The sequence below is a fragment of the Protopterus annectens genome, chromosome 1.part2 (assembly GCF_019279795.1).
Source record: "Protopterus annectens isolate FY-2018-M chromosome 1.part2, PAN1.0, whole genome shotgun sequence".
Classification (NCBI taxonomy): domain Eukaryota; kingdom Metazoa; phylum Chordata; order Ceratodontiformes; family Protopteridae; genus Protopterus; species Protopterus annectens.
This window is the reverse complement of record NC_056727.1, coordinates 221,891,056-221,918,696: the sequence shown is the minus strand read 5'-3', so window position 1 is coordinate 221,918,696 and position 27,641 is coordinate 221,891,056. Positions and strand designations below refer to the sequence as shown.

The following is a 27,641-nucleotide window of genomic DNA, read 5'->3' as shown; positions in this document are numbered from 1 at the left end:
TCTGTCTTGGAAGGCTAGAGAAGTAGCCAAAGCTCTGGTGGAATGGGCTTTAGGCTTATTAGGCAGTTTTGGTGTCTAATCTCATAAACAAGGGTAATCAGAGATGTTAGCCATCTGGATAAAGATACCTTTGAAACTGGAAGTCCCTTTCTGCTTTCCATAGGAGACAAACAGCTGATCAGATTTTCTGAATTGTTTCGTCCTGTCCAAGTAGTACCTTAATTGACGATGAACATCCAGACAGTGTAATTTTTGTTCAGACCTATTTGAATACTCCGGAAAAAGACAGGAGGTCAATGCATTGGTTTAGATTTGATGCTGAAACCACCTTAGGCAAAAAGGACGGGTTAGTTCGTAAGGAAACTCTGTCCTTATGGAACACAAGGTAAGGAGAGCGACAACTGAGTGCTTGAAGTTCTGAAATTCTTCTAGCTGATGTGATAGCCACCAGAAAGAGAGTTTTCCATGATAATAACTTTAAGGAACATGAAGCTGCAGGTTCGAAGGGGAAAGAATCAAAGAAGCAAGAACTAAATTTAGGTCCCAAGGAGAAGGAGGATTTCTTACAGGAGGTCTGAGAAGAAAAACTCCTTTCAAAAAGGCTTTGCAGAGTTTGTGGGACATTAGGGCAGATTCAGAAATACCCACATGGAAATTAGAAATAGCTGCCAATTGAACCTTAAGAGTAGATGGAGATGAACCTGCCTGGAAGAGTTCAGCAAGAAAATCAAGGACTAGTTGGATGGAAGCGGTGAAAGGATCTATGTCCTTTCCTTGTGCCCAATATGAAAAGCGTTTCCACTTACTCAAATAAATCTTCGAGTGGAAGATTTATGGGAAGCTATCAAAATATCTCTAACAGAGTGAGATAATTGAGGAAGCCTGGCTACGGTTGGAAGTGGAGGAACCAAGCAGTGAGGTTCAGAGAGGGGAGGGAGCGATGAAACTGACCCGACTGATGGATCAAAAGATCTGGAACTAGGTCCAGATTCCACGGTCGCTCCAAAAGAAATCGATGTAGAAAGGGGAACCACACTTGGCGAGGCCAGTAAGGAGCAATGAGGATCAATGAGGCCTTCTGAGCGATAGCTTTCTGTATTACTTGAGAGATCAGTGGGAAAGGAGGAAATGCATGCAGAAGTCCCGGGGCCAAACTTGGACTAAGCGTCCCTGCTGGGTTGGCCTGGTAAAGGGAATAGAGTGAAGTATTCTCTGCACTTGCTGTTTTGGGGAGTAGCAAAAAGATCGCAGCAAGGCTGACCCCACTTGAGAAAAATCTCTCTCACTACAGAGTCTTTCAGAGACCACTCGTGAGGCATGAGAATAGCTCTGCTCAACTTGTCCGCAATGTGATTGGACTTCCCGGGGATGTGCGTTGCTATCAGAAAACGCTGAGAAGAAATCGCCCAGTGCCACAGTCTGAGTGCTTCTCGACACAGGGGGTAAGATCTGGTTCCGCCTTGTTTGTTGATGTACCACACTACAGACATATTGTCTGTCTGGATTGCAATCGTTCCCAAGGGAAGAGAGTCTTGAAGGGCTTGCAACGCTAAAAGCACTGCTCTCATCTCCAGAACATTTATGTGCAAGTGGCATTCGTTTGGTTGCCATGTGCCCTGGACTGTCCTGCCCTGATAATGCCCCCCACCCGATCAGGGAGGCATCCGTTGTCAGAGTAGCAACCGGAGGAGGTGGAACAAATGGTCTCCCCAACAGGAGCTGGGGAAGACATCCACCACATGAGATGCTTTTGCATGCTTGCGTTATCATAATGGTGTGAGACATTGGAAGTTCCTGGTATGACCATTGAGAAAAAGCATCCACTGAAGGATCCGCATGTGGTATCTGGCCAATGGAAGGAGAGGTATGGCGCTGCCATGATTCCCAACACCTTTAGAACTAACCTGGCTTTGGCTCTGTTGTTGTTGAGAAGTAGTGATACCAATTTTGAATGTCTGATATCCTTTGGTTCGTTAGTGTTGCAGACATGTTTACAGTATCTAAATTTGCCTATGTAGGTAATAGTACGACAAGGCGACAACACAGACTTTTCGCAATTTATTGAGATACCCAGTTTTTGACAGGCGAAAAGTGTAATCTCTGGCCATCAGAAGGAGATGCTTGGTGGGAGCTGTGAGGAGCCAGTCGTCCAAATATGGAAACACCTGGAATCCTTGTCGTCTCAGGTGAGAAGCTACCACTGCCATGCATTTGGTAAACACCCGGGGCAGTGGTGAGACCAAAGGGCAGGGCCCTGAATTGAAAATGACTGGTTCCCAGCCTGAAGCGGAGGAATCTTCTGGAGCGTCTGTTCATTTTTATGTGATAGTACGCGTCCTGAAGGTCTATAGAGCACATCCAGTTTCCTTTTCCCAATAGGGGAAGAATGGATTGCAGCGTGACCATCCGAAATCTTGTTTTCTTGACCGATCTGTTCAAGATACTGAGATCCAAAATTGGTCTCCAGTCCCCTGTTTTCTTTGGAACTAAAAAGAACCTTGAGTAGATTCGGGATCCTAGTTGGTCTGCTGGCACTGGCTGAATAGCTCTTTTGTAAGCAGTTTTGAAATTTCCAAAGCTGCTATATCCCTTTGAGCGGTGGAACATCTGGAAGGGATTTTTTGACTGATTTGGAAAAGCGAAGAAAGGGAATAGAATAACCTTCGGAAATGATGGACTGTACCCATTTGTCTTGTGTCAAGGATAGCCAGGCTTCTGGGTACAGTGACAATCTTCCCGACTGCCTCCGAAGATGGGCAGTCGGGCAACACCTCAGGGATGCTGAAAGGGCTTATCGGAGGCGTTTCTCGATTGCCCTGGTTCTGCGGACCCCTCTGCCTCTAGGGCGGCGTCTACCATTGTTATTCCCCTCTGCCTCTGGCGGGAACCGACTCTGTCGTCAGGCGAAGTCCCTTGAGATTGTTTACGGAACCACATCTTTCCCCTTCTGGCCTTTGGGGTAAGGCCTAGAAGGAGTAGAAAAATGGACTCCGACGGCAGAAAGGGTCTTGCCATCAGTCTCGCACCTAGTCAGGGTTTCTTTCACTTGTGGACCAAACAGAGATGATCCATCAAAAGGGAGTTCGTGAAAGACGTCTTGAAAGGTTCCAAAATTGCATAGCCGCATCCAGGCGTGCCTACGTAAGGCTACCCCTGTTCCTGCGGCTCTGCTCGCTCCATCGGCCGCATAAGAGAGGAGGCATGGAGGAGTTGGAAATAGAATTAAGGATAGCTAGCTGCGTGTTCATTTTCTCTTGGAAACCCGTAGCTGTAGGGTCCTTCAGCATTTCACTCGCTTCTTTGATCAAGTCCCTTTGAAGACGAGTGAAATGGCACAGGTAATTCAGCGAACGCATAGTAAATGTTGCTGAGGAGAACATCCGCTTCCCGTACCTATCCATGGACCTAGATTCCTTGTTAGGTGGATGGACAGGCACTAAAGGATCAGCCAGTTCCTTCTTTGTGGCGGCAGCTACCACCATAGCATCCACAGAGACTCCTTTTGATAAAAATTCCTTGTCTGATGGAGCTGTGATGAATTTGGAGGGTCTCCTGGGAGTGGGGTCCACTGAATCAGGAGCCGTCCATGCCTTTTTAGCAACCACCTGCATGAGGGGGTCGAAGGGGGACACCCAGGAGGTGGAAGGGCGAGAGCCAAACGCCTCAAGATACACAGATTCGTCCTCCGAAGGGTTGAGGGCTGGCCAATTTCCCCTCTGTTTAAGGATCTCCAGGATGTCTGCAAATGAGACATCTTCAGAAGGGGAACGGGGGGAACCCTCAGAATCATCCAGATCTGTGTCCGACGTGATAGACTCAGGTGAGTCAATGTGCTTCCTCTTGCACTTCCTCTTCCGAGGGGGCTCTTCTGCCAAATCAGGAGAGGCCTCGGAAGAGGATGAAATCCCCAAAGGGAGCTCCTGAGGAGTTGGCTCTCTGCGGTCCGGGATGAGGGAGTGAGTCGACTTACCCTGAGGCAGCATAGAGGAGGGGCTGGCGGAGCCGACTGTGGAGTAGAGCCAGGCTCTAACACACTCCGCATGACCTCAGCACCCCTGTCAGGCAGAGCCAGAGGTCCCGCTCCGAGGAGCTAAGGACCCCTCGGCACCGACAGTGATGGCTCGAGGCGATGTCGGAGCCGAACTCACCAGCGCCGAAGCACCGAGAGGGAGAGGGGTCGGACAAGGGTCCGATGCCACTCACCCCTCGGAGCCGACGAGGAAGTCCGGCGCCGAGATTCCTCCATGGAAGAAAGCGGAGCCGGCGGAGCCGAAGACAATTGTCTCGGCTCGAGGTGACCACAGTCTCGGTTCCGACACGACCCGGCTCCGAACTCAAGAGAGTCGAAGGAGGAAAGAGTTGATGGACGGGGCAGGCACCGACTGATGAGTCGAGCTCTGAAGCATCTGGGCTAGTGCCTCAGACTTGAGTAGTCGACTCACCACCCTCTGAAGGTCATGATCGGACAGCCTCGATGACCTAGAGGAATGAGACCTTTGGCTCCGTTCAGACAGCAGGGGAGATCCTGGAGCCGAATGAGCGGAGCCAAGAGAAGGTGACCTAGACCTCTTTCTGGTTGTCGGCTCCGAAGATCTTGTCGGAGCCGACACGGGTACCTCGATAACCTCGGCTCCGGCCGGGGCCGAAGCCACAGAAACTGTGGACAGGGTCTTGGCGGCTGCAGCGGAGCCGATAAAGGCAAAGGTTGAACAACCTGAGGTCTCGGCTCAGAAGCCGGAGCCGAAGACCTCGATGCCTTGGAGGGCTTCCCTGTTGAGACAGACAGGGAATCCTCAGGTTTCAACAAGCCTCTCAAAATAAGCTTGTTTTTCCTTTCCTGCAGGACCCTGGGGCTGAAGCCATGGCAGACAGCACAGGAGTCCTGCAGGTGCAAAGGCCCCAGACAATAGACACAAGAAGTGTGAGTGTCTGTCAGAGACATTTTCTGACAGCACGCATCACACTTCTTGAATCCGGAGACCTTTGCTTCTTTAGACATAGCCTAACTGGTGAACACAAACACACACTCAAACACACCAGTTATACCCTGTCAAAATTACAAACTTTAGTAAAAATACTAAAATAAAGTACAATAAACAGTAGTACACTACACAAACACTCCCTAGGGAAGGGAAGGCCTAAGGCCCAAGGGAAGAACTAAAAGTTCTTTTAACAAGAAACGGGAAAAAAAAAAAAAAATTAGGTTCGGGGATAGAGTTCAATGAACTACACTAATTTAAGAATAATTAAACTAAAAAAGGGGTAAAAAGAGTAACTTTTTATAGAAAAAGCTAAAACTCACCAGGAACCGGTAGAATAACCAACCTCGAAGCTGTAGCGGCAAACGAGATCTGAGGTAACTATCGCCTAGCATTGTGGGATATAAGGGGAGCCTCGGGCCGGTGGAACCAACTCTCGAGCTTTAGAGTGGCCGAGTCGGAGCCGAGGTCGGCTCCGAACCCATCCAGCAAGAATGAAGGCGAGATAGACAACTTAACATATATTAATTTGTTGTGATGTGCAAATTGTCAACATGTGGGTGGATTTTGCAGACAAAACATTCCACTGCAAAGTGACAATGTAACTCAAAGTAACTACTAAGTAGAGATCAGGGAATAACAAGCAGCTGATGATAGTAAAACTAAATCAAAGCAAGTAATATACAAAATCATCTAGAATAGAGCAGGAGGCATATGTCACCACTGACTTCAAACTACAGAAGAAGGAACTAAGGAAGAACCCTATCTGAAAAATGGTTTGCAACAGTAATTTGAGGACACTGTAATAGGGGAGAAATGCTGCCACTACATCAATTGGAATGAAGAAACTAGCAAAAAGCAATGAAAAAGGAATGCCACAAGCACCAAGTCCACTATATATATATATATATATATATATATATATATATATATATATATATATATATATATATATATATATATATATATATATATATATATATATATATATATATATATATATATATATATATATATATATATATACACACACATACACACACACACATATACAGTGGACATAAAAAGTGTACACACCTCTGTTAAAATGCCAGGTTTTTGTAATATAAAAATGAGACCACAATAAATCATTTGCTTCAACAAAGTATTAGTTTAAGGGTGTGCACACTTATGCATCCAGCTTATATGTTTTTATTTTTTTTTTATATATTTTTCCCCCTAACAGATTTGTTTGTTTTTCAATTGAATTGTACAGGTTACAGGTCACATTAAAGGTGGGAAAAGTTTTGAATTGATTTATTGTGGTTTCATTTTTTTATATCACAAAAACCTGTAATTTTAGCAGGAGTGTATACACTTTTTATATTCACTGTATATATATATATATATATATATATATATATATATATATATATATATGTGAATGAAAATGTCCAATGAGTGCTGAAGCGGAATAAATTGCCCCTTCGTAAACAGCAACAACAAAATGAATAAAATAGATAACGAAAGGAGCAAACCAGGGTGCCAACTCCAAAAAATCATACGTAGTCCACTAGGTATTGTTAGAACAGCACACTGATGATAGATTAGATAAAAATCCAAACGTTTTATTCCATTAAATAAACAGACAGCTGTAGGGTAAGCGCTTTCGCTAATGCTTCATCAGACCCATACAAACAATAATTAATCACTCTTAAATAGTAAAAAAGGTGGTAAAATTCACCTGCCAATTAACAAGTTGACATAATTAAAACCACTAAAAGCAAGGTATTAAAATACTCACAAATGACATGTGCATAATGAATTGTTGAAAATACAAATAACTAAAAATAAAAACCTATTACAAGAAATTCAAAACACAACAAATCCTTATTTACAAAGTCTACGGGACTTTAGAAAGGGTTTTACTGGAATCATTGAGTTCAGACCTGGAAAAACATCCGATCTCAACCTCATGATCCAGGTTGCTTCCTGGTCTCTGTATAATTACGTATATCACCTCCCTAGGTCCTGCAAAACTTGTTCAATCACCCTGAAACTAAATACGTGCGTTCACCTCCCGCTATGACGTGCTTAGCTAGAGCACTCGCTTTATTGCAAGTCCTGATGTTGTATAAATGCTCACGTATCCTATCTTTCAGTAACCTGTTAGTCTTTCCAACATAGAATGCCTGGCACCCTTCACAGGTAGCCAGGTAGACTACGTTGGAAGACAAACAGGACGCTTGTACTTTAAATGTAAACAAATGATCATGTGCTGGACTGAGGAAGTGTGGTTCCCTATTGATGTGGCTACAATAATTACATTGTTCACACCTGACCGTACCATAATGAGAGGATGGGGGATTATATAAATGGTCACTCGGATAACATAATAACCTTTTCAAATTCTTTTTGTTTTTATATACAAAATGAGGACTCTCTCCAACTATATCTCTTAGGGATGTATCGGCGGTCAACACTCGCCAGTGTGTCCTTATTATATCTTTAATCATCCCTACATCAGTGGTATAAAAAATAGGAAATGTTAAACTGCTATCAAAAGTACTACCAGTGGACACTCCCTGTTCTATTCCCTCAATGTTAACAGCTTCTCTCCCAAAATATGGAGTAGCTGTATGTCTCCTAAGCTGAGGTATATCCTGTATACCTACAGATATATCTCTGTTAGAATAACCACGTTCCAGAAGTCTCTCACATAAATCATCCAACTCAGTATGAAAGCCCTGTTCCGAGGGATTATATCTAGAGACTCGTATTGCCTGTCCCTTAATAATATTGTTGTAAACATAACCCGGATGCATGCTCGTCCTATGCAAAAGTACATTCCTATGGCATGGTTTCCTAAAAACCCCAGTGTTCACTAATCCATTCGCAACCTCTCCACAAAAATATCCAAAAAGGAATCTTAGTTATAGAAAATTCATGTGTAAATCTCAAATAATTAGTTGCCGAATTCAACTTATTGACAAACACCTCCAGCTGGTTCAACGTACCCGTCCATAATAAAAACAGGTCGTCTCTGAACCTCCTATAGAATGGGACAAACATCTGAAACTCCTCTAAGGCAAACATATGGGTGCATTCCCATTCTGCCATAAAAAGATTGGCGTAGCTATTGGCACACGAAGTGCCCATAGCTACGCCATCCTTCTGAATGTAATATTTCCCTTCAAAATAAAAAATGTTCGCCTCAAGCACTAACTTCAGAAGCACTACAAGTAAATTCACACGATCTGATTGTATCATTGTTTCCCTTCTTAGATATCTCTCTAACATACATAGGCCTTCACTGTTAGGAATGGTAGTAAACAGCGATTGAATATCAAGTGTCACAAAAAAGTATTTAGTCATTGATACATTATCTTTAAAAAAGTCATTCAAGTCTAATAAGAATTCCTTGGTATCACGTAGAGTAAATTCATTCAAGTCTACATATTCCCTTAGTTGTTTCTCTATAAAAATGGAGATCGGTTCTGTGATCCACCCTCTACCCGCTACTATCGGTCTAAGTGGTGGATCATCCCTAGCTTTATGAACCTTGGGTAAGCCCTGTATATTCGGAATAAGTGGATGATCTACCTTAAAAAACTTAAACATATCAGAACTTATCAATTCCCTTTCATTAAGATTGTTCAATGAACTAGATACATAACAACTCACTGTGTCAACAACCTCTCTTGTAATACATTTATAAAAACTACTGTCAGATAACATATTAAACATTCTATTATTATAGTCCTCCTTATCCAAGACCACTATCCCTTCTCCTTTATCTGCAGGTCGTATTGCTATAGAACTATCTCGCATGAGTGAGTTCAAAGCTCTACGCTGTAAGTAAGATAAATTGTTTCTCTTATTCTTCCTCTTGTCAATATTCATCTTAAATAGATCATCTTCAACTAGCCTACTAAAGGCAGATAACAACGGATGTGGGGGTGGTAGAAAAGTACTGGGTCTCCTCAACTGGCCAGTATCCAAGGTAGTTCTATCATTAAAGAAAACTTTCAAGGAAGTGTTCCTAACAAATAACTTAAAGTCCCGTAACGTTTCCTCATAGCTACTATTGGCAGTGGGGATGAAAGACAACCCTCTACTCAATAAGCTTTCTTCATCATTGGTCAAACTTCGTGATGATAAATTAAAAACTAAGGATTCGTTCTCCTTTCCCACATTTTCTTGATACTGTGTTGCTGTGGGTATTGTGGGGAGAGTTTCCTCTTCTGTCTCCCCCTGCTGGCTGATCGAGTCCTCCCTTCTTTCCTCTCTACCCTGATAGGGAAAGGATGCATAGCACTAAAACTCAGGCCACCAACCCTCTGCTGATCACCCCTATTACCATAATGTGGGTCATTATTAACCCAAGATGCATTCCCAATATTGGTCTTCCTTCTAACAACAGTATCAGTAGGATTGGATACAGATGGAACAAGGGCATTGGTGTTATTGGGAATAGTCCCAATAATCACCTTGCTAGAAGTCGCAGAACTTTTATTCACAGTTAACCCATCTACTAATGCAGCAGTCTCTCCACTCACATTATTATCAACATCTAAAACATCAGATTGTATAACATCATTTAACAAATCATTCCTTGTCATTAAATTATCTGTTACAGAAACATTCTCAAAGTTCTGGTTCACGGCCATATCGACGTTCTTGTCAACTATAGTGGGGACTAAAAGTCTCCCCTCTAGCTGCTGTCCTGTTGTAGAATCTTGATTGACCCTCGGCCAAGTGAAGATATTCCCTTTACGAAAGTCAATAATGTCCCTCTGTAACTTTGACCTCTTTTGGTCTAGCAGCCGCTTCTCATACTGACAAACACCGTCAAGTATCTTACAAAAGTGCTCATCCACAAAGCGTGCCGAAAAATTCTCGTAAAGCTCTGTCTGTTGTTTATTCACACTATCCTTCAGCGCTACTTCTAGTGGTGTAAAAAAATCATTTAGGAGCCTCATATAATTCAGGCTCGTTTCAATGTTTATTTGCTGCCATTTATATAAAAGTTCTGGGTACTGGGTGCCAGTCGTTGGCATCTTCAGTACCCTGAGACCCCTAGGTATAATGCGGCGCTGCAAGCAAACCTCAAAGTGCTGCCTTTGAGTTTGCATGCGTTCAACTTACACAAGTCACTGTCTATCGTTCAAGAGAAGTGCAAACTTTCATAGTTCAATGCATCAGTTGCCAAACTTTCATTATCCATACCTTCAATATCCACCTCATACAAGGTTAGAGGATTGTAGTCAGTGTTAACCATTCGCATAAATCTTTCGGACATCAAGCGTTCACCATCTAATCGCTCACCATCAAGACTTCCATGGTTCCTATTCAGGTCTCCACTCCTCGCTTCTGGATTGCGTATAGTATAAGGAAGTTCAACGTTATCAATGACGGCACCATCCATGTCTCCATAAACGCACCGGCAATTAGATAACTGAATGAAAATGTCCAATGAGTGCTGAAGCGGAATAAATTGCCCTTTAAGTAAACAGCAACAACAAAATGAATAAAATAGATAACGAAAGGAGCAAACCAGGGTGCCAACTCCAAAAAATCATACGTAGTCCACTAGGTATTGTTAGAACAGCACACTGATGATAGATTAGATAAAAATCCAAACGTTTTATTCCATTAAATAAACAGACAGCTGTAGGGTAAGCGCTTTCGCTAATGCTTCATCAGACCCATACAAACAATAATTAATCACTCTTAAATAGTAAGAAAGGCGGTAAAATTCACCTGCCAATTAACAAGTTGACATAATTAAAACCACTAAAAGCAAGGTATTAAAATACTCACAAATGACATGTGCATAATGAATTGTTGAAAATACAAATAACTAAAAATAAAACCTATTACAGGAAATTCAAAACACAGCAAATCCTTATTTACAAAGTCTACGGGACTTTAGAAAGGGTTTTACTGGAATCATTGAGTTCAGACCTGGAAAAACATCCGATCTCAACCTCATGATCCAGGTTGCTTCCTGGTCTCTGTATAATTACGTATATCACCTCCCCTAGGTCCTGCAAAAACTTGTTCAATCACCCTGAAACTAAATACGTGCCGTTCACCTCCCGCTATGACGTGCTTAGCTAGAGCACTCGCTTTATTGCAAGTCCTGATGTTGTATAAATGCTCACGTATCCTATCTTTCAGTAACCTGTTAGTCTTTCCAACATAGAATGCCTGGCACCCTTCACAGGTAGCCAGGTAGACTACGTTGGAAGACAAACAGGACGCTTGTACTTTAAATGTAAACAAATGATCATGTGCTGGACTGAGGAAGTGTGGTTCCCTATTGATGTGGCTACAATAATTACATTGTTCACACCTGACCGTACCATAATGAGAGGATGGGGGATTATATAAATGGTCACTCGGATAACATAATAACCTTTTCAAATTCTTTTTGTTTTTATATACAAAATGAGGACTCTCTCCAACTATATCTCTTAGGGATGTATCGGTCAACACTCGCCAGTGTGTCCTTATTATATCTTTAATCATCCCTACATCAGTGGTATAAAAAATAGGAAATGTTAAACTGCTATCAAAAGTACTACCAGTGGACACTCCTGTTCTATTCCCTCAATGTTAACAGCTTCTCTCCCAAAATATGGAGTAGCTGTATGTCTCCTAAGCTGAGGTATATCCTGTATACCTACAGATATATCTCTGTTAGAATAACCACGTTCCAGAAGTCTCTCACATAAGTCATCCAACTCAGTATGAAAGCCCTGTTCTGAGGGATTATATCTAGAGACTCGTATTGCCTGTCCCTTAATAATATTGTTGTAAACATAACCCGGATGCATGCTCGTCCTATGCAAAAGTACATTCCTATGGCATGGTTTCCTAAAAACCCCAGTGTTCACTAATCCATTCGGCAACCTCTCCACAAAAATATCCAAAAAAGGAATCTTAGTTATAGAAAATTCATGTGTAAATCTCAAATAATTAGTTGCCGAATTCAACTTATTGACAAACACCTCCAGCTGGTTCAACGTACCCGTCCATAATAAGAACAGGTCGTCTACGAACCTCCTATAGAATGGGACAAACATCACAAACTCCTCTAAGGCAAACATATGGGTGCATTCCCATTCTGCCATAAAAAGATTGGCGTAGCTATTGGCACACGAAGTGCCCATAGCTACGCCATCCTTCTGAATGTAATATTTCCCTTCAAAATAAAAAATGTTCGCCTCAAGCACTAACTTCAGAAGCACTACAAGTAAATTCACACGATCTGATTGTATCATTGTTTCCCTTCTTAGATATCTCTCTAACATACATAGGCCTTCACTGTTAGGAATGGTAGTGAACAGCGATTGAATATCAAGTGTCACAAAAAAGTATCTAGTCATTGATACATTATCTTTAAAAAAGTCATTCAAGTCTAATAAGAATTCCTTGGTATCACGTAGAGTAAATTCATTCAAGTCTACATATTCCCTTAGTTGTTTCTCTATAAAAATGGAGATCGGTTCTGTGATCCACCCTCTACCCGCTACTATCGGTCTAAGTGGTGGATCATCCCTAGCTTTATGAACCTTGGGTAAGCCCTGTATATTCGGAATAAGTGGATGATCTACCTTAAAAAACTTAAACATATCAGAACTTATCAATTCCCTTTCATTAAGATTGTTCAATGAACTAGATACATAACAACTCACTGTGTCAACAACCTCTCTTGTAATACATTTATAAAAACTACTGTCAGATAACATATTAAACATTCTATTATTATAGTCCTCCTTATCCAAGACCACTATCCCTCCTCCTTTATCTGCAGGTCGTATTGCTATAGAACTATCTCGCATGAGTGAGTTCAAAGCTCTACGCTGTAAGTAAGATAAATTGTTTCTCTTATTCTTCCTCTTGTCAATGTGCCAGGCATTCTATGTTGGAAAGACTAACAGGTTACTGAAAGATAGGATACGTGAGCATTTATACAACATCAGGACTTGCAATAAAGCGAGTGCTCTAGCTAAGCACGTCATAGCGGGAGGTGAACGGCACGTATTTAGTTTCAGGGTGATTGAACAAGTTTTTGCAGGACCTAGGGGAGGTGATATACGTAATTATACAGAGACCAGGGAAGCAACCTGGATCATGAGGTTGAGATCGGATGTTTTTCCAGGTCTGAACTCAATGATTCCAGTAAAACCCTTTCTAAAGTCCCGTAGACTTTGTAAATAAGGATTTGTTGTGTTTTGAATTTCTTGTAATAGGTTTTTATTTTTAGTTATTTGTATTTTCAACAATTCATTATGCACATGTCATTTGTGAGTATTTTAATACCTTGCTTTTAGTGGTTTTAATTATGTCAACTTGTTAATTGGCAGGTGAATTTTACCGCCTTTTTTACTATTTAAGAGTGATTAATTATTGTTTGTATGGGTCTGATGAAGCATTAGCGAAAGCGCTTACCCTACAGCTGTCTGTTTATTTAATGGAATAAAACGTTTGGATTTTTATCTAATCTATCATCAGTGTGCTGTTCTAACAATACCTAGTGGACTACGTATGATTTTTTGGAGTTGGCACCCTGGTTTGCTCCTTTCGTTATCTATTTTATTCATATATATATATATATATATATATATATATATATATGTGTGTGTGTGTGTGTGTGTGTGCGTGTGTCTGTTTGTGTAATATATATATATCTGAACCCCTTAAATAAAAGCAGATCTTTCATACTTCCCTCCCCCGACAGTGTTAACAGGCTCTAAAACACAAGCTCTAAAAGCAGAAAAATTACTAGACTGGTACTAGTTGGCACAGGATTTTCCAAACTATATATTTCTGCTATCACAGAAGTGCTCCAGAGGTTTAAACTTAAATCTTCTAATATTTTTGCTACACCAGTGGCACTGATTATGTTCCAAGTGACCAGAATTCAACTAGCGGCTTGGAAATTTGATGGGCCAGGAAGGGTGGATTAATGTACCATTGCAGCTGGAAGCAATGTGTTCAGCAACTCTAATGGAGAGATATATATGGTCAAGGCTGGAGTTTGGAGTGAGAATCTAGTTTGGGGGGAGTAGTGATTGCCCAATGGGCATATGGGGGGTTAAATGCTCTAGGTTACGCCCCACTGCCTTCCCAACCTCCTGTAATGATGTGAAATTATGTAATAAGATGTTAGGGGCTAGGAGAAAAAAAACACAGACCCTTTCAGAATCACAGCATTACTCCTGATAACTCAACACCCACTCCATGAATGGCAGAAGACAAAAAATAGCCAGTGCCTCAACCTAGAGGAATGAACAGGCCATCTGATCATGTTGGGAGAGAGCTTGATTGTCAGAAGTGATGCTGGATCACAAAATGATTTTCTAATAGGCTATTACAGGAGAACCTCAGGGCATAAATGTCACCATCACTTTCAGGTACATTGTCCTGCAACAGACAGTTTTCCATTAGTAGTTTGAAAACTAGAAATTACTTATGAATAAATATTAAGTTTCCGCAGAAGAAGACCCCCTGTGGTCCATATATATTAACATCTCATCAGATCTTACAAAATTGCTATGAATAATAAATTCACAGTCTAATCCCTTTTCTATAAGAAACTGCAGGAAATGTAGTCACTTTCAAACCAAAAAAATCACCCTGCATTAAAAAGGGCCAGCTATTCTTAAGCTGAATAATGTAATATGTGAATAAACTAGAGCTATTCCTTTCCTCTGTCATAATAAAACCGGTTTCTGAACTAGATTTAGGTTTACTAGTCACCTTAAAATAACATTCACGACTGTTTCATAACTGCAACGCCTATCTATTACCGAAGAATAATACTAGTAGCTTCAAGTAGGTGATATCAAACATTACAAATTCTACATATCCTTAGCAACTCAATAATAACATAAGGAAGAAATCAATTGTTGGAGGATGGTAACTACTTCCAAGAAGCTAGCTCACATACCATGGGTTTAATATGAAGACCTACATTATTTTTCTAACTAGGAATGCCTCTCAACGTAATTGTAAAAACTGTTTTAGTACCATTGCTATTCACAAAAAAAAAAAAAAATTCTGTTACCCATATCCTGAATAAATTTGTACACCAAGCAGAAGCCTTATGGCACATAAAAGCAAAATCTATAATAGTTAATGACGTAACTTAAAAAAAATTGCAGTGGTAAATATACAGTCTCTAACAATTCCACCAGCAAACTAGCAGATGCAGCAGTGACATCTATTGCTGCACTCATGACGTGTTGATAATATATAAACATATATATATATATATATATATATATATATATATATATATATATATATATATATATATTTATTTATTTATTTATTTTTTTTACTTTTAATGGGAGTATTTACGGAAAGACGAGAAGTTCTGTAATACAACTCCAGGGACAGTCAGCTCACCAATAAACAGCTGCTGATGGCACCCATGTCAAAACAATAAATATAAAAGTGTTTTCTCAAAGAAACATGAATGGGAAGTATACAGCATCATACCGTTCTCAAAGGAAAAATAAGAAGAAATAAGAAACTCTAACTGAAGAATGGTTTTCATAAGCTCATAGATTAGTACTAAGTGCTAACTGCCCTTCTGGGTCATTTTAAGCCTAGCCAATTAACCCATGTGAGAATCAAATTCTGCACTTTGTGTCTGTAAGGCAATTATCTTAACCATTATGCCAACCTCTCTCTTTGCAAGACTGATTTGAGGTTTAAAGTACGGGATGGGGGGGGGGGGGGATGCTACCATTGCAACACCAGAAATGCAGACAGCAGCAAAAAGCATGGGAAAGGAGTACCAGATGTAGAGCCCACAAGCAACCGAAGTGTGCCAAAATCTACTGCACACATTTACACTGGTACAAAGGGGACAGAACTCCATCTTCTGATGATAGTATTCAAAACTTGATGTGCTGAAAAACAGTACACTGTAACTACAGGGGTACCCCCCTTTGCTATTTTTTCAAGGACTAAGAAATTCATTTTGTGGCACTGCAAATAATACTGCACTGAAACCTAGCAAACAGTTAAATCGCATGACTTCATATCTGTGCAACATCAAACTTAACCAGTTATGAAAACAGATAGGCTACAATGCTTTTAAAGTATTGCTGTGCATCAAATATGCAACCTGCATTATTTCATATATGCAGATCACCAAACTTGATAAATAAGCCTCTAGCATATTTAGTATTATAGTTTTTGTAAAACAAAATTAATGCATTAAAATGCAAGTGCATTTAACATCTTAGGAAAAATGACACAGACCACAATATGTTCATTGTAAAGATGCAGGAAAAGAAAAATCTGTAAAATCTACAGACAAAATTACCTGGATTTGCTCTGCAGTGCAATTATTCATCTCTGGTGATGCAGGTAGCACTTGTCCTAGTGAAGCTATCTTTTCAGCAGCAGAGATTGGCTTCATTGGTTCCTTCGTGGGCTCCAGCATTCCCTAGAAAAAGATACACAAAATAACTACACTGGGTTTCTGAAATTCAATTCCATACAGAATGAATTCAACAAAACCTCAATTTTTAAATACTCATATATCAAGTAACATAAGTGGATCTAATCTCAATCATCCACTGGCTCAATTATTTCTCAAATATAACAACAACAGACCCATCTGTCCTACAAGAAATACATTAAGCAAATCCTTTCCTCAATTTATCCTGTTGTAGCGAACAACCAGTTCCTTTCCTACTTGCATTTGCTATACTGCTCTCCTATGGATGTGCCCTTTACTCCTGTTCACCACATTGACATCCACTTTACCATAATGACTGCAGGAGTCTCACATAAGCCCTTATATCAACCATCTCCTCAACCAGCTTCTTTATTTCACAGCTGCTATCATAATTCCATTTTTTAAATTTACACTAAACAAGCAGGCTTCAAGCTGTGCTCAACAGCATTATAAATCAGAAAATGCTTAAGTATACACTTAATATTGATCATATAGATAGCAACAAGATTACTGGACTACTGGGACAGTGGTCTTTCCTAGTTTTAAACATCACTCACCAAAAACCAGAAAATAGCAAAGTATCTGTGTCAGCTAATAAGTGGGTATCACCAGGGATATTAAAGCCTGAGCAGGCATTTAATAACACTGTAATCCAGCCAGCTCTGCCAGTGCAGAAAGATGGTCTGAATGAGAGAGATTACACTGGTTCAAATACAAGCTGTAGAGCCAACAGGCACATGCTAGGAGGATAGAAGTAAGACTAATGGTCAGCTTCCATCCTAGTACCTGGAATGGAAGTTTCTGCTGTAATACTGATCTTGAGCAGAGTACAGAGGAAATAGCAGCAGACAGGCACAGTAATTTGCAAGTGACAAGACCTTACACGTAGATGTATGCACATGTTTGGCTATTTTAAGACACTGCACAAATACTCCATGTAGATACCAGCAGGTAGACCCCCCGCCTTTGCATACTAATGATCCCTCCCTTGTTATTCCTAGTATCTACAGCCAGCAAGGGTAGTCCCACCCCCAACCAGACCTAGATAAAGAAGAGACAGAAAAAATAACTTCTGAGACAAATTTCACAAGGCTGAAAGATTCTTCAAGCTTCAAACAAAAATGCAGCCATCTTCTGACCTCTCAGACTAATTATAACTGCTTCTGGAACAAAAATACAAGAAATATTGTCAAGGACAAAGCTAGTCTACTGTACGGAGGATTTCTATCATATCTAGGGGAGGGAAAAAAGAATGGTAAGGAAGGAAGGAGTATTTTGTGTGCCCGGCTACAATGAGGAACACAACTGTGAATGTCAGGAAGACGGGAGCCAAGAAATCAATAATCTGGACACGGAAAGTACAAATGACTTTGTACTAGAAGGGGATATGTTTTAGAGATGAAATCAAAAGAGGTTACAGACTTCACAAATGAGAGTGTCAGTGGATCAGACAAGTGGGAAGAAACCATGAAAACCCTGTCAAGAATTATTTCGGAGACGGTAATATACTTAGTAATGAAGGCAACCTGCAAAAGAAGAGGCAAAGTCCTAAATGGGTGGACATCACAGAACAAATCTGACAAGGAAGGGGGTGAACACACACAGGACAAAACTATATTAAACTAAGTAGAGGACAAGATATTTGGAGACATTTTCACAAATCATACTGCACCCTTTATTACTATGATAAGTGGCTGAGAACTGGTGTAAAATAAAAAGGTTTGAACTGTTGTAAAATTTCTGAAACATACTGGAATACTATAAACTGCTTAGGACTACTTGCAGCTTAATAACAATAGGAAACATACTCAACGTTAAAACTGGAAACTATACTAAAAGAAATATATCACAAAACTAAAATGCCTGGGGTGGGGTGTGGTCTGGCAGGACTGGGGAAGCGAATAGTGCTGGTTAGCAGTTGGGTAACAATGTTCCTGTGGGGGGGGGGGACTATAATGTATACTATAAGAAAGCTGGGGAATGAGAGTCAGCTTCTTACACTGCTAACAGAAGAAAGCACAAAAACTGTAGACATAACAGAAAGATAATACAGGAAGGATAATGGAGATATTAAGTTGGAGGCTTTGTAAAGGACACGAGAAAAGGATGTGGGGTGTTGAAAGGCTCACAAATGGTGGTAAAGTGCATGACAAAGGAACAAGATGAAAGGAATTACTAAAATATTTGCCATGAAGTATTGAGGAGTAAAAGACCTTAGAAAAACAGAATTTGGAAATGTACAATGCAGAGACCAACAACATGTGACCTTAACCTTCAGCAGGTAAGCAAGGAAATATCAATTCAAAGCATGCAGAAAGACAAGCAACGAAGAGTTAAAGCATGAAAATATGATGACATCAATTATTAACACTGTGGATCTGGTCCTCCACAACAAGGGAGGGATTAGTAAAGGAAACTATAAACTCTGGCTTAGCAGCAAATTTGCTTCAGTATGGTTACTGAAGACAGAGGCCTGAGAAGAGATTTAAATGTGATCTCTAAGGAATGAAAATAAGTAAGCAGCAATACAGAAAGGTACATGGGGTGGGGGCAGAAATGGCAAGGATGTGATAAAGAGAAAGTACAGTTGTCTAAGTAAGCTCATCATAACAGATGTTTAAATGGATCACTGCTACAGCAGCCTAAGCTAGCCAGCTTTTAGAGATTTAGCCCATCTTCCACATGCCTTAGCTACTATCATGCACAAGGGAAGCAGTATAAAAGCAAAGGTTAGACAGACACAACGTCAGAGCTTTCTTGTCCCCAAAGAAGGGGACTAGAGCTCAAGCAAATGATGACCATACCAATAAAAATCCCACACACCTTGGCACAAAAATAAAAAAAAAATAAAGGATTAAAGGAGGGAGCAGCTTTTGTAACAGTCCTCTATTTGAACATCTACAACTCTGTTAAGTTTAGTTACACAACTGTACTATGATAATCATTATATCACTGCTGCAGTAGCATAAGCTGTAGGGGATGAATACCAAAGGTTAGACAGTAAGGAAGGAAGATGGATCAGAGTCCAGACATTCCTGAAAAACAGACAAAACAAAGCCTGTTCTGAATATACCGTAGAAATCTAGTTTGTAATACTAAGCAAAGGTGTGTACAGATAACCAAGTTACTGCTGCTAGTATATTTCTAGAGTCCACCACTTTCCAAAATACCACAGAAGTAGCCAAAGCCATGGTACAGAGGCTGTGAAAAATGGGGATTCTAACCACAGTGACCACCAATAACAGAAGAACACAGGCTGGAAGGAAGCACTCCAGTACATACAGGAGGGTGTCCAGAAATTAGATTTTTGTTTCATATAAAAAAATTGATTTGGTCATTGATGACTTACTGTGGGACGGATTGATTGATCTGGACACTCACAAGTATTTACATGTAGCTCAACCCAGAATAGCTACTATTTTTGGCATACCTAAGGTGCACAAGGACTCTAAGGACCCCCCCCCCTTTAAGGCCTATTGTTTCGGCTGAAGGGTCAAAGACTGCAGCCATAGCAAAGTTTCTTGACATAAAATTAAAGTCAATCTGGAGTACAGAAAAGACTATTTTAAAAGATTCCTGGGATTTTTTAAAGGGAATTAAAACCGACCAGTGCTTTGACAATACTATCTTTGTCACAATTGACAAAGACTTGTTTACCGTTATACCCCAGGACTTAGGATTAGCCTGGTTGGAAGAAGCCTTACTAGATAAGGCCTGTCCATATACGGACCAGATGTCGGTTATTTTACAACTGATGGAAATGGTATTAAAAACAATTTCATTTTTTATGGGGGGGGGGGATTTTTTCATCAAATCAAGGGCATAGCCATGGGGGCAAATTGTGCCTCCACATACGCCAATATATTTTTAGCTTGGTGGGAGAAAAAATATGTTTTAAAGTCTGTATATAGTAACTGTTGGTCCCACTATCAGAGATTTTTAGATGATATAGCTATTTTTTGGATTGATACTGTGGAGAAGTTACACGAATTTTTGAACAATTTAGACACTACTACCACCTTTTTGGAATTTACCAGTTCTATAAACATGGACAGACTTGATTTTCTGGATGCGAGTCTTATTAAGACTGGGGAGGGCATTAAGTCTACAAATATTTCGTAGAGACACGTTTTCAAATTCTTATCTCCATTTTTCGAGTGCCCACCCTTCCATATAGAAAAAAAAACATTTATAAAGGTCAGCTAATTTGAGCATCCAGAATGACTTCCCAGGATGTAGATTTTTCATTGGAATGTGACTTTATTGAAAGCTTATTTATTCAAAGGCGTTACCCGAAGGACTTATTGGTGGACAGTCGTACCTATGTAAGTAATTTACGCCACACTGGGTACTACCCATTGTTGGGTACAGGAGTGGACACAAATCAACATGTATTAAAAGTGAAGTTAACCCCTTGGCTTACTCTAAAGCTCTTACCTTAAATTTTAATTTGGACTCCAAAATGGTAGTGGACACAATAACAAAGGAATGGAATAGGTTCACTTCACTGACGGACCTCAAAGTTATTGACAAGGGACCCCTGAAGATTAGTTATAAGAGGGGAAAAAATTTGAAAGAACTTTTGGGAGGGTGGGGGTAAACTGAAGCCTGTACATACCACTAAGAGAAAAGGTACTTTTAAATGTGGAGCATGCACACAGTGCAATTTTATTTCTAACACTGATCGGGTATTTTTAAAAAGTAGGAATAAATGGGTGTATGGTAAAAGTTTTAGCAACTGTAACTCTAGTGGGATAGTATACTTAGTTGTGTGCAAGACCTGTGAAGCCTTTTACATGGGTAAGACTGAAAAAAAGTTGAAAAGACATATATATGAGCACATGTATGATGTTAAGAAATGTAATGTTAAAAATGCTCTGTACAAACATTCTTTGGACTGCCCAATGGCAAGGTTTGAGTTTTTTGTTTTAGAGGTTGCTATTCAGGATGTGGGGGGGGGGTGCATGGGAGACCATCCTTGAGTATAGGGAATTATTGTGGCAGATTACCCTAGATGCAAGCAGGACCCCCGGGTTAAATGAGAACATCTCAATAGCACCTCTATTAAAACTCAGGTCTGCCAAGTTATAAATTACATTGGAAACAAATACATTTACTTACACTTCTTTAATATATGCATACTTTTTAAATAAATATGTATTTTTTTTATTAATTTTATATCAATACACTACGGAGATATTATATTGACATTATACGAGTGATTGTATGAACAGTTTATATAGATATATATATATATATATATATATATATACACACACACACACACACACACACACACACACACACACACACACACACACACACACATATTTTTACCATTGTTTTAGGGTGTAATTAGTATTTTCTGACAAGATGGCAGCACTTGGAATTTTTAAAATGTCTTTTTAAATTGTATACTGTTATTTTACTGGTCATTTTTTGATTAGGGGAGCTATTCAATGGGCCTTTGCTATGTAATTTATTATTCTGATGAAGTTCTTGTGAACAAAAACATATTTGGTGTGTTATCAGCGTTTTTTTTTTTGGTGTTTTGCTTATCTACTACTTGTGCCATTATACCTTGAAGAAACTGTGAACCTGAGTTCTTCCTTCCAGCCTGTTTTCTTCTGTTAATGGTACAGAGGGTCCTAACCTTGCCCAGAAGTGTCTTCATGTGGTGAAAATGATAAAAGGCAAAAGCCTGGCACAAACATTTAGAAATTGTTTGTTTTGACACTGCTTTTCTCTTTTCTTACCTTCATGGGAAATAAACAGCCAGTCAGCAATCCTGAAGGTTTTAGTTCCGTAAGTATAGCATCCAAGTTGACTATGGACAACCAGAGTACGTAATTATCTTTCTCATTTTTAAGCAATCTAAAGAAAACATGGAGATGAATGATTGGTTTATTTATTGCTTTTGTTTTCCAGGAAAGTTTGACTGGGCACAAGTTCCATTTTCACTGGAGGCCTGTGGAGAAATGTTCCATTTTACAGAATAAGTTGAAGCCAGTTATTTAAGATTTATATAAATATATATATATATATATATATATATATATATATATATATATATATACATAGACTAGTAATGATAGAACAGTTAATAAAAAAAAATATGAAAACAAGACAGTTAAATGAAGAATACAGTAAAACATTGGCTAATATCAAGCTTGTAAGAGTCTAGTTACTATCAGATGGAATCATCTGAAAATAGATACCGAGTAGGACACACTGAATTGATTATAGCATGAAGATGACTACAAAGTATAGAGTTACTGGGCAGGTCCAGGTAAAAGGGAGCAAGAGAGAGTAGTGGAGAGGGGAAGATGATAGACATTGTGAAGTAGCTGTATTACAACCAGTTACATAAAAGGGTGGTGACATTAAGGGTTTGGAGATTATCCAGGAGCATCACATGTATAGAGCTGGCAACTGTGTAGGTAGGACTTAGGTGAGTTTTAAATGATTTAAGGGAGTGTTCTTGTCATATTGCTAGTGGGATAGAGTTCCCGGATTTGGTGAGTTGGTGGTAGCACAGTGATTTACCAGCAGAATTGTTGGATTTGGATACATATAATAGGTATTTTCCTGATGAATGTAGTGGCCTGGAAGGGTTATATATTTGTATGAGCTTGGAAATGGATGGACAGTCATTAGGTTTATACACAATGTTATGGAGTTGTGCAAGTTGTGAGTAGGTTAGAGATATGGGAATTCCATCCACTGTAATTCTATTAGGGTGGCATAGTGGTGGGTTCTATTTGGAAGATAGGCAGCAAATTGTGCTATTTTGTGGTAACACTGAGCAAGTTTGTTTAACAAGGTTACTTGGATGTTGCTAAGGATAGGAGCAGAATATGTTACAATAGGCAAGAGGAGAAAAGAGGCAATGTGTTTTCTTAGTGTCTGAGAGGAAAGGTTTGGCTGTACAGAAACAAATGCAGCTTTTGGTTCAATTTTTTAACTATAGCTTGGATGTGTGTGTCAGACTTTAGCTTCTCATCTATAGAGATGCCTAGCAGTTTAGTATGTGTGACGAGTTTGATTTTTGTTTTGTTGGATGAAGTAAATGAGAAGGAGGTTTTGCTGACAATAAGCTGCTTTGGAGTAAACAGGATTAGTTTGGATTTACTTGGATTAAGGAATAGATTAGCAGATGTCAGCCAGGTTTCTACAGAGGGAAACAACTCCTGAGTAAGTTCCTGTAGTTTGTTGATTTTTTTTTTTTGCAATAACTGTGGCATCCTGTGTATACTGTACTATTTCAATGCAAACTCATAAAAAAGTACATAGCATTTATTCAATGTAAACTCTGAAGAAACCCTTGGCATAAAGGAAGGATTTGTTTTCAAAGTAATCCTATTCTTGCAACCTTCCAAGACAGCTGCACATTGACTAAAAGCTTATGTCAGCTCTCCCAGTTGGGGAAAAAATGAAAGACAAAGGCCAGGAACTTGGTCACTTTTAGTAAATTCAGTTACTGGCTAGTAACTACACTCCCTGAATGCCATCAAAGATGAAACAGAGAAAACAGTGACTGGGAAAAATCCTGCAGCTGTTCATCAAAAAGCCGTTCAAGCTCCAGCTTTGGTGCAAGACATTGCTTTCAGTAATCTAGAGGAAAAAATAAGTCAAATGTGCTCAGAGATAATTAAAATAAATGAAACACTGAAGGAGTAATATCAATTCAAATAACAAAAGGCTATAAAAATGGAAGACACGTTACACATTTATTAGGAATGAGCTGATAAAACTACAAAATCTGAGGTCAAAATGAAGAAAAGACTGGCTGAGTATGACACTGCTCAAGAAAAGAGGTTTCAAAAAAATGGTAGGATTAGAGGACAGACCACATAGGGAAAATTTGAGCTTTCCTGCTATGCTATACCAGAGACACAAGAAGGAACAGACTATTAATTTAATTAAGGCACAAATAAACAATTGGGCCGGTATTCAACAGGTGAAACTGTTAACTGAGAGGGCATGCTGTGTATATACTCCACATCTGGCCATGAGAAAGCAGCCAAGATGGTGAAAATGCAAACCTACCAGCAGAAAGAGTTGAACATGACAAAACTGTGGCAAAAGGGCAAAGTATTAACCAATAAAGTACAGTGTTTATAGACAATGATTATTCTCTGTACACCAGGCAGAAATGAGCAAACCTATTCTAGCAATCATGGAATGTCGAAAGGCAGGTGTGACATTCAAGCTGCTGCATCCAACCATTCTCAGAATATTTTTTCCTGGAGGGTCAAAGTCATTTTTGCTGCAGTACAGCTAAGGAGATGATACAAAAGCTCCTCATCAATCTGACTTGGACTCTGCCTCTCCTCCTTCTTATAACAAAACACAAAGGCAGACTTTGCCAGTGAAACCTTTTCCACTGTTCCCAAGGAAAAGTTACCAATAAAAAAAAAAACAAACAGAAAAAGGGGTAGAATATCGAAAACTTGTAAAGAAATGAATGCTTACAATGGACCATTTCAACCACCAAAACAAACTGATCAGTAGATATTTGAGGATTAGCTACTCTACAGGCTACTTTCTACTTTGTGTTGTCCAGTAGGCATAAAGTGTTTAATCTACTTTAGATTGGTAGAAATGCCATTTCTTGGCATTTGATCGGTTGTTCATATCTTCAGGTTGCCGTAGTTGTATCCTTTGACTAAGGTTCTTAGTAGTTTATGGTTCTGAGCTTTGATGCGATGATCAGCTTCTCCCTTCATATGCAGATGTTTTTTTATTTTTATATGGGCTTGGTTCCAATAAGGGTTCTGACTTGAAAACTGTGTATAATAAAATTCCTTTGTTCAGGACCGTGCTAAGATTTGGTCTTTGCCTCCTTTGCCATTTAGTTGTATATGGACATTTATTATTCCCCAATTGGTGGATTTTCAGAGTTCTTGATTTTGATAGGTTAGTCGTTGCTGTCTTCATTGTTTTATATGGGATTGTTATATTTTTTTATTCTTTCTGTAGAGGTTAGAGCTGTATTTATGTCTGTGCACGTGGATTTATTTTCAGTCATACTAGACTATCCAGACATGTTTCATTATCTAGAGGCTTTTAGTTTTTGTTTTCAATTTTTTGATAGGTTGTTCTATATACTGTGTTGTCCTACTGACGCACAGTATTTCACTCTTTTTGATAAGCAGATTAGCCATTTTTTGACATTTGATAGGCTGTCTACTCCTTTGATTAGCCGTATCATGATTTTAAGCTTTTTAGACCAAGTTTTTATTTTTTTATTGGTTCCTGTTTTGATATATTTTCTGATATTGGGCTTCAACAAGGACCTTTGAATGGAATACTTTTCATACCCTTCTTTCTGGGCCTTAAGTAGACTTGCTGTTTATTCAATAGTCTGTTTGCTACATAGTCCTACATGGACATCTTTTTATTTTTAGTTGGTGGATCTTTGGAGTTCTTATATTTGATAGGTTGGCTCTGAAGTTTTTGCTGTTTTACTTGGGATTTTTACATTTTTGATTAGGCCATGTGTGTGTGTATATATGTGTACATCTTTAGGTAGACTTAACACTTCCTAAACATAGAAAATCTAGACAATTAAGCTGCATGTTTATTTTGACATCTCTGACCAATAGTCAGGGTGATTTACATTACTCTGTCCAATGAGAGGCTGTTATGTGTAGAGTATTGTCATCTGCTCAGTACAAGTTTTGTTTTTGCTTTTATCTTTTGTCATTCGTTTTTAGTCCACATGTATGCGTGTTTGAATGGGCTTGTCAACTGATTGGTGAACTATAGCATTTCATTTTCAAATACATTTTTATGTTTTGAACATGACTTTAATGTGAATTTTGATAGGTTCTTTTGTATTATATATATTGTGTTTAAGATTTGTGTGTTTGGTCTGAAGAAGCGGTGCTGTTTTACCACAAAAGCGCTCACCATTTTTGACAATATATATATATTTCTCAGATTACCTAGTCATGGTAGCTTGGAGTACTTTTCTTTGTGTATTTGTTCCTATTATTACTCCATGCTTTTGGATAGCAGTCTTTGTTTTTAATCTTGATCATAAAGTGTGATACATCTGTGGTTACAGATTGAGTAGGGACTGTCAGGGAGAAAGGAAGAACTGGGTTAAGAGACAACTGATTCACCCACAAGAGTAGTTCCTTTTTCACAAACATGAGCACTGGAATTTGAAAAGAAGAGGGGTGCTAGTGCGGAGTCCAAACAGATTTGACAAGCCACTGAATCTTCCTCATGTGAACTCTAGCTAAAGAAATCATAAGAACAGTAGAGACCATGAAAGGTACATTTATGTAAGTAAACTTACCATAACAGTTGTTGTTCTAATGAATCAGTGTTGCAGTAGTCCAAGTCATATGGGGGGTTATATCTTGCCAAGGAGATGACCAATTGGCCAGCTTTTCAAAGCTTCAGTGCACCCTCCATGTGTCCTAATCAATGATGGGCTCACAGAGATAGTCACAAAAGCAGCAGTCAGAACACCAAAACCTTCAGATGTTACAGCCCTGAAAAGTAAATGCTAAGAAAGGAAAATAGAACTTATACACGTACATAAAGGAATACACAAGGCAGTCTATACATCTACATCATGGCAACATAGAACAAGGGGGATGGAGGAAGAGGGGCAGCTACTGCAGTAGGAATCTATTAGAACACCTACTGTTATGTACAACTGTATTATGTTCAACATTTGGGTAACTACTACAGTTGCTTAAACTACCTGGTAGATTACCTTATCTTGGGATTATCTAAGGAGGTGGAAGGGAATTAAGAATAGAGAACCCCAGGAGAACAGTCCTAGCAAAGTTTATTGGGGACCTGGAAAGGAATCCAGTTTGAAATGCTTTGTGAAAGTATGTATACAGATCAAGTTGTTGCCTCTAGAATACTTGAAGAGTCTACCCCTTTCAAAAAAAGCACGTAAGAAACCAAAGCCCTGGTACAATAAGCTCTAACCACACCTGAAAGTGGCTTATTAGGGTGAGAATATCAGAAAAAAATAGTACAATAATCTAGAAAATGTCTGCTTTGACTGGTAGTTTTACCATAATAGGAGACAGAGCACTTATCAAACTTCCTGAAGGATTTTGTTTTATCCAAGTACCATTTCAGCTGCATAGCTACCGCAGTGGTGCAGTGGTTAGCATTGTCAGCTCACAGCAAGAGGTTCTCCCGTTTGATTCCCGGCTGGA

At 39.4% G+C, this 27,641-nt stretch overlaps 1 protein-coding gene across 5 annotated transcripts in view; it reads right to left on the bottom strand.

Moving 5' to 3' along the window:
• AFTPH (aftiphilin) overlaps positions 1–27,641 on the bottom strand; it is a 1,798,650-nt gene that overhangs the window by 698,271 nt on the left and 1,072,738 nt on the right. For all 5 annotated transcript variants that reach the window (XM_044055647.1, XM_044055663.1, XM_044055669.1 and 2 more), the window contains exon 7: positions 16,309–16,431. In XM_044055647.1, the coding sequence (XP_043911582.1) occupies positions 16,309–16,431 (123 nt within the window). The remainder of the gene's footprint in view (positions 1–16,308; positions 16,432–27,641) is intronic.